General features: G+C 38.5%; 1 protein-coding gene across 5 annotated transcripts in view; it reads left to right on the forward strand.

Annotated features, from left to right (window-relative positions):
* HOOK3 (hook microtubule tethering protein 3) overlaps positions 1-8,287 on the forward strand; it is a 165,070-nt gene that overhangs the window by 46,856 nt on the left and 109,927 nt on the right. For 4 of the 5 annotated variants that reach the window (XM_026453993.2, XM_026453990.2, XM_026453992.2 and 1 more), the window contains one exon: positions 7,961-8,028. The exons of the other annotated variant lie outside the window; for it this stretch is intronic. In XM_026453993.2, coding sequence (XP_026309778.1) covers positions 7,961-8,028 — 68 coding nt within the window. The remainder of the gene's footprint in view (positions 1-7,960; positions 8,029-8,287) is intronic. 5 annotated transcript variants of the gene reach the window in all.

Raw genomic sequence — 8,287 nt, forward strand, 5'->3', positions numbered from 1 at the left:
GATCCCTTCCTTGCACCTTACACAAAAATTAATTCAAGATGGATTAAAGACAAATGTTAGACCTAAACCATAAAAACCGTAGAAGAAAATCTGGGCAATACCATTCAGGTCATAGGCATAGGCAAGGACTTCATGTCTGAAACACCAAAAGCAATGGCAACAAAAGCCAAAATTGACAAATGGGGTCTAATTAAACTAAAGAGCTTCTGCACAGCAAAAGAAACTACCATGAGAGTGAACCTACATTCTGTAGGCAACCTACAGAATGGGAGAAAAATTTTGCAATCTACTCCTGTGACAAAGGGCTAATATCCAGAATCTACAAAGAACTCAAACAAATTTACAAGAAAAAAACAAACAACCCCATCAACAAGTGGGCGAAGGATATGAACAGACACTTCTCAAAAGAAGACATTTATGCAGCCAACAGACACATGAAAAAATGCTCATCATCACTGGTCATCAGAGAAATGCAACTCAAAACCACAATGAGATACCATCTCACACCAGTTAGAATGGCGATCATTAAAAAGTCAGGAAACCACAGGTGCTGGAGAGGATATGGAGAAATTGGGACACTTTTACACTGTTGGCAGTACTGTAAACTAGTTCAACCATTGTGGAAGACAGTGTGGCAATTCCTCAGGGATCTAGAACTAGAAATACCATTTGACCCAGCCATCCCATTACTGGGTAAATATCCAAAGGATTATAAATCATGCTGCTGTAAAGACACATGCACAGGTATGTTTATTGCAGCACTATTCACAATAGCAAAGACTGGGAACCAACCCACACGTCCAGCAATGATAGACTGGGTTAAGAAAATGTGGCACATATACACTGTGGAATACTATGCGACCGTAAAAAATGATGAGTTCATGTCCTTTGTAGGGACATGGATGAAGCTGGAAACCATCATTCTCAGCAAACTATCTCAAGGAGAAAAAACCAAACACCACATGTTCCTACTCATAGGTGGAAATTGAAAAATGAGAACACTTGGACACAGGAAGGGGAACATCACACACTGGGGCCTGTTGTGGGGTAGAGGAAGAGGGGAGGGACAGCATTAGGAGATATACCTAATGTAAACGACGAGTTAATGGGTGCAGCACACCAACGTGGCACATGTATACGTATGTAACAAACATGCACATTGTGCACATGTACCCTAGAACTTAAAGTATAATAATAAATAAAAAAGAAATTACTCCCTGACTTATATTTTAAATGTTGCCTTGACTATCTTTTAAAGGAAAGAATAGTATTATGTATATCAAAATTGTTTAATTTATTTTTAAATAATTGTACAACTTTTAGAAATACCACAGGAGGCTGGGTACGGTAGCTCATGCGTGTAATCTCAGCACTTTGGGAGGCCACTGTGGGCGGATCACTTGAGGCCAGGAGTTGGAGACCAGCCTGGCCAATATGGTGAAACCTCGTCACTACTAGAAAAAAAAGGGGGAAAAAAAAATAAGCTGAGTGTGGAGGCACACTCCTGTAATCCCAGCTACTCAGGTGTCTGAGGCATGAGAATCACTTGAACCTGGGAGGCGGAGGTTGCAGTGAGCCAAGATTGCACCACTGCACTCCAGCCTGGGCGACAGAGCAAGACCATCTCTCAAAAAAAGAGAAAAGGAATACCACAGGATATTTTGTATTCACATACTCTGGCAAGAAAACCTTGAAAAACCTGGAAAACCTTGGGATTAATTTTCACATCAATAAACAGGCTTGTAAAATTATTGGGGCCAGGCTCAGTGGCTCACGTCTGTAATCACAGCACTTTGGGAGGCTGAGGCAGGTGGATCATGAGGTTAGGAGTTTGAGACCAGCCTGGCCAGGATGGCGAAACCCCATGTCCACTAAAAAGGCAAAAATTAGCCAGGCGCCTTGGTGGGCCCCTGTAATCCCAGCTAATCGGGAGGCTGAGGCAGGGAAATCACTTGAGCCCGGGAGGCGGAGGTTGCAGTGAGCCAAGATCGCACCACTGCACTTTAGCCTGGGCGACAGATCAAGACTTTTTCTCAGAAAAAAATAATAATAAAATTAATTAACGGTATCTGTCACTGCTAGAAAAATTTCTCGCTAGGCCTGTAAATCTGAAAACTGTCTTTTATTTTTTCCCGTGTCCTTTGTATCGCAATCTAAAATACCCCATTTTAAGCTCCCAGAGCTGAAATGACCCAATATATTACATCATTATTATTACACTGAAGTACAAGATTAAGAGCATGAGCTGCAGTGTGCCTCAACCCGTGAATTTCCACTCGTTTCCACCTCTTGCAGACAATCTGAAGGACATTGAGTAGATCATTTAATCTCTGGATTTTAGTTTTTTAGTAAAATAGAGATTCAGTATAGTACCTGCCTCCTAAGATTATTGTGGAAACTAAATAAGATCGTGTATATAGAACAGTACAGTGTCTTGTACATAGTAGTGGTTCACAAAACAGTTATTACTAGGAAACGTGAACACATTATAAGTTTTATATATAATATTTTATTTTATTTTTTCGAGACGGAGTCTTGCTCTGTTGCCCAGGCTGGAGTGCAGTTTCATGATCTCAGCTCACTGCAACCTCCACCTCCTAGATTCAAGCGATTCTCCTGCCTCGGCCTCTTGAGTAGCTGGGATTACAGACGTGCACCACCATGCCTGGCTAATATTTTGTATTTTTAGTAGAGACAGGGTTTCATCATGTTGGTCAGGCTGATCTCGAACGCCTGACTCCACATACCTCAGCCTCCCAAAGCACTAGGATTACAGGCATGGGCCACCACCCCAGCCTATATGTAGTATTTTAAAACATTTGTGTTCAATTATTTTATTGTGTGTTTTTGTGAACTTTCAGGTAGCCACAATTTTTTTTTTCTTTTTTTTTGAGACGGAGTCTCACTCTGTTGCCCAGGCTGGAGTGCAGTGACGCGGTCTCAGCGCACTGCAAGCTCCGCCTCCCGGGTTCAGGCCATTCTCCTGCCTCAGCCTCCAGAGTAGCTGGGACTACAGGGGCCTGCCACCACGCCCGGCTAATTTTTTATGTTTTTAGTAGAGACAGGGTTTCACTGTGTTAGCCAGGGTGGTCTTGATCTCCTGACCTCATGATCCACCCACCTCGGCCTCCCAAAGTGCTGGGATTATAGGTGTGAGCCACCGCGCCCAGCGGTAGCCACAGTTTTTTAAATGGCATTAGGTGGTGTTTGATTATTATATTTATTTTATCAATAAATGGAATGTAAATTAGTAAAACCACTAAAGTAGAATTAGAGAAGGCTATTCTCAGTAAGTTAACTTTTAATTTACAGATTTTGTTAATTAAATGTAGTTTTATGTGTACAGCAAGTCCAAGTTGACAGATTTGCACTTCATTGAAGCTACTTGAAGACCAGTCTTGATATATAGATAATAATGTAATTAGTATCTTTTTTATAGTTCTTCCAAAGTGCTTATCTAATCTTAAATAGCTTTTTTCCTCTATTGACAACTACTGATTTGCATAGAAATCACTTGTTTTCTAAAAGCTGCAGTTCAAATTTATGCAATAAAGCAGATCAATTTTACCTTAAATTCATTTTTTCTTCTATATTCAATTTATTTTACAAATATTGAACTTATACATTACATTAGGGGCTAGGAACACAGTGTTAGACAGAACAGACAAGTGCCTGCTCTGGAGGAACTTGAGTGGAAGGACATTAAATAATGCCACAGATAACCTGTATGATGAGCGCAGAGGTGAGTGTTCCGCAGCTACACCTTAAAGGGAGACAGCCTAGGTTTGGGGTCAGGGAAGTTATTTAAGTAAAGCTGTGGAAGACAGTGGATTAAGAGTAATGTAAATGGTAGAAACTGAATGTAGGAAAGACCTAGGTTATCTCTGAGGAATTAAAAAACCCGCCACACTATAATTGGAGTATAGTGAGAAAAGGATGAAGGAAAATTAGGCAGGAGATAGGGGCTATTATAAGTGATGACAGCACAGTATGTAACTATTATGTTGAAGACGATGGATTTTTTTTTTAAACCCAAAGGTTTTTTTCTTGTTTCCCCACCCTTTACCCGTTGTAGTGCAAAATAGATTTCTATTAACTTGTTTGTCCTTTTTTGGTGTTCCGTGGTATGTTTAAAAATAGACAGCATTATTTTCTTGAAGCTATGACTAATTTTATTGGTCTCTAATTCGGTATTTTTTAAAACAATGTATTTCTTTATCTCTAGCCCCATTCCTATTTTATCATACCATTTTCTTTCTTTCTTTCTTTCTTTCTTTTTTTTTTTTTTTTTGGTGGGATGGGGGATGGATTCTCAGTCTGTCACCCAGGCTGGAGTGCAGTGGTGTGGTCTCAGCCCACTGCAACCTCTGCCTCCCAGGTTCAAGCAATTCTCCTGCCTCAGCCTCCTGAATAGCTGGGATTACAGGTGCGCGCACCACCACGCCTGGCTAATTTTTGTATTTTTAGTGGAGACGGCATTTCACCATGTTGGTTAGGCTGATCTCGAACTCCTGACTTCATGATCCGCCTGCCTCGGCCTCCCAGAGTGCTGGGATTACAGGCATGAGCCACCGCTCCCAGCCACCATTTTCTTATAGTAAATTGTAGTTTGCTTATTCAGTTTAGCTCAAGAATTAAATATGGAATTTTCTGAAATTGTGATCTATGTATATTCCTGAAGTGTCTAACAAGTTTTCTGTCATAGATTAGGAGATTAGTATACATAAGATTTGAGACATGCTTTGATTTTAAGGTAGAAAATAGAAATTATTTAATTAAAGTTGATTGATATCAGATGATAACTTCTTATGTATCCTTTTAGGAAATTCATTGACTTCTGGGATTCTCCTTAATATGTAGGGGTCTTTGGAAGTGTGTAACTGTTGAGAGTCAGCTAATTATATTTACTACAGAATAGGACTAGGAAGAGACAGAGATGTTACTTTTTTTTTGAGACGCATATTTGCGATGCATATTCCTATGGGAAAGAAGATAGTCAATTATAATACTTATTGAAGTTCTCACTCAGAACAAATGTTCTGTAGAAACGCCTAGATTGAGTTTGCCCCCAAAATTGTGTAAATGATGGAAACTTATTGAACAAAATGTTAACACCTCATTTGTCTAGATTCAGGACATCCTCTGCTCTCAGGAACACAGTAGAGTGCTATGAATCAAGTACATGAGTGTCTGAGTGGTTAAATATTAGCTGTCACTGCATATTTATGGTATATAACATAACACTAAAGCAGTTCTGCTATTTACTACCTGACTCACTTGGGATGAGATACTTAACCTGTGTCTTTGTCTGCAGAATAAGGATGTAAAAGCTGGTTGTCATGAGGAGTGAATGAAATTGTGTGTGTGTGCGCTTTGTACTCCATAAAGCACTGTACAGATTAAAAGGGGCTTATGTTTAAATGTGTTTCCTAATTAGAAGAAGTGAGGAGCATCTGTTAGGGATGTTGACTCAGTGCACATTTGTCTTGGCTCTCTTACTTCTTAAATTGGGGCAAATAAAATGGTGGTAAATTTGAAAAAACAAAAATTAGTAGTAGAAGACACACTAATAATTATTATTATTTATTATCTTCCTTCTGTCTGGTACCTAAAAATGCTTTTTACAGACCAGGAAGCTGGGACTCGTAAGTGTTATGTGACTTGCCCAATACTTCCTACCTGTGAGAGGCCAGACAAGGACAAAAACTCATGTTTCTTCCACATTTAAACTTAATATTCCCTGTGATAAACTAGGCTGTGAATTTTAGACAGTGAAGCCTTCAGGATAAGCTGCCTCACATAGCACACCTCATTCTCCAGCATTGCCTCATAGACACACACCCAGTAATATCATATCATTTGTATTTTGGACTTTTAAAGATTCATAAATTTTTTTATTTAAAAAACTGTACTGTAATTTAGTTCTCATCATCATTTTATTATTTAGCATTTTACGGTGTTCGCGGGGAAGGGCCTTGACGTGGCAACACCGCTTCTTAACTAACGCTTCCCCTCTCACACCTACTAACCCCTCACCCGTGGAGTCCACTGTTACTTCCTTCACTTTCAACAGGCTGTCATTAAATTCTCTTTCCCCATTATCAGTGCCGCTGCTGCTTCTCTTCCATGTTCACAGTGTTACTTTTAGAGCTGTTTAGTCATCCTACCTATGCTGGTTTCTCCATAGCCTTTGAATTCTGTGTTCGATACTTTTGAACAGAACATCTAAAATCTCCCTTTCTGTATTCCAACACTCATAGGGTGATTCTCATTAAGAAAACATTGAGCTCAGACTAAAGGAATTCTTTTTTTTTTTTTAACTAAATAGTGATTAAGTTATGATATTCCTATTGTTGGCTTAAGAACAATGCCTATGATTTAGTCGTGTTATGTATATTTGTACTTAACAACCAAACAATTGATTGGGTACAAGTAGCCTTAGGACAATACTTCCTTAAAAACGTGTTTCTGATAAACTAAAGCTTTAGCATTGACCAGAAGTCATAATTTAATAGTATTGTAAAAATACCTCATTTATTTTAAATCCTCTGTTGGGTAGAAGATTACAATTGTCATTTCAGCTACATGAATCTCTTGTCAAAAGAGTACTTTGAAGCTATCAAAGTACTCTTGAGGGGTCTTTCATGTATGGGGTTGGAGAGGTACGTTGAGCCTAAAATTTCCTAATTAGTTTACTCTTTTATGTGTTTCTTACTGCAACATATTTACCGTATTTGTTGGAGTCCACCTGGGCTATTGCCTTTTTATCCTTAATATCACTTTTGTAATCTGTTGTTGGATTCAGAAATGAAAACTACTTCCGGGGCTTTTTTAGAAGGCAAGAAATTATTTTCAAGTTTGTCATTACTAGTAACAAAGAGATCTTTCTATTTTTTGGCAGTAGTGAGGATGAATTTGATGAAGTTGCTGCTTTAGCTTATTGGAGGTGTGGATCATTTTATTTTTTGTTTGACTGTTCAAGTGCCTTAGTGAGAAGGGGGAAGTAATAGAACAAGGAGTTCATCTGTAACCGTGAACAGTCAATTGTGATAACTCACTACCCTTAGACCAGTCAATAATTATTTTAAAGCCTGGGATTATACAACCTTTGTTTAACTATGGTATCAATTTGTATGTTAAATTCATCTCAATTCTTTGTCCTAAGCAGCTCTCAGTTTCATTTTTTTTATTGCTGTTGAAGAAAATATTAAAACAGGCTGGGCGCGGTGGCTCACACCTGTAATCCCAGCACTTTAGGAGATCGAGGCAGGCGGATCATGAGGTCAAGAGATCGAGACAATCCTGGCCAACATGGTGAAACCAGGTCTCTACTAAAAATACAAAAATTAGTTGGGCATGGTGGCACATGCCTGTAGTCCCAGTTACTTGGGAGGCTGAGGCAGGAGAATTGAGTGAACCCGGGAGGCGGAGGTTGCAGTGAGGCAAGATTGCACCACTGCACTCCAGCTTGGCGACAGAGTGAGATTCCATCTCAAAAAAACAAAAAAGGAAATATTAAGGCAGAAATTAATGCAGCACGTTGATGTCACATAAAAATAAAGCACAGAATTCAGTTTTTTTTAACTGTAGCAAAGAGTAATGTGAAAGATAATTTTTAGATTTTAGGAAAAAAAAATACGGAGTTTTTTCCATCCTGGTTTCAGGCGTTACCATTTCATCGTTTTACATTGGCACGTACTCATGCCAATATTCCATTCTCGTGACCTGTAGCTGTAGCCTCAACTTTAGAAGGAATGTTGAAAGGGAAAGAAAAGATCTTAAGGAAAGATAAATAGTGTGATTTTCGGACTTTACCAATACATTTAATGGTGTATGTGGGATTCCTAGGAAGAATCAAAACACAGGGGAACGACTTACAAGAATTTATGAAGTATGAGCCTTAACTGCCTTGACCATGTTTAACTTGAACAGTGACATTCCAGATTGTTCTTGTTTTCAGAGTACATCCAAGCCATTATGATGATGGAGGAATCTGTTCAACATGTTGTCATGACAGCCATTCAAGAGGTATGTTGGAGCTTCATGCTTATAGTTTATGAAAAATTAAAGAGTGAACGTGAGTATAAATAATACAAGTAGAAAAATTTGAAAGAGATTCTCCTCATTTTTAAAGAGTTTTTACTTTGCATTTATGATACAACTTTTCTTGTTTTTGTTCTAAAAATCATACTCATTTGAATTTTCCAATTTTATTTAAATCTTAAACATTTATTTTGCAGATATAGATATAACTATTCCTAAATTTTTTTTTTTTTTTTTTTTTTTT

Source organism: Piliocolobus tephrosceles, chromosome 7 (assembly GCF_002776525.5).
Source record: "Piliocolobus tephrosceles isolate RC106 chromosome 7, ASM277652v3, whole genome shotgun sequence".
Taxonomy (NCBI): domain Eukaryota; kingdom Metazoa; phylum Chordata; class Mammalia; order Primates; family Cercopithecidae; genus Piliocolobus; species Piliocolobus tephrosceles.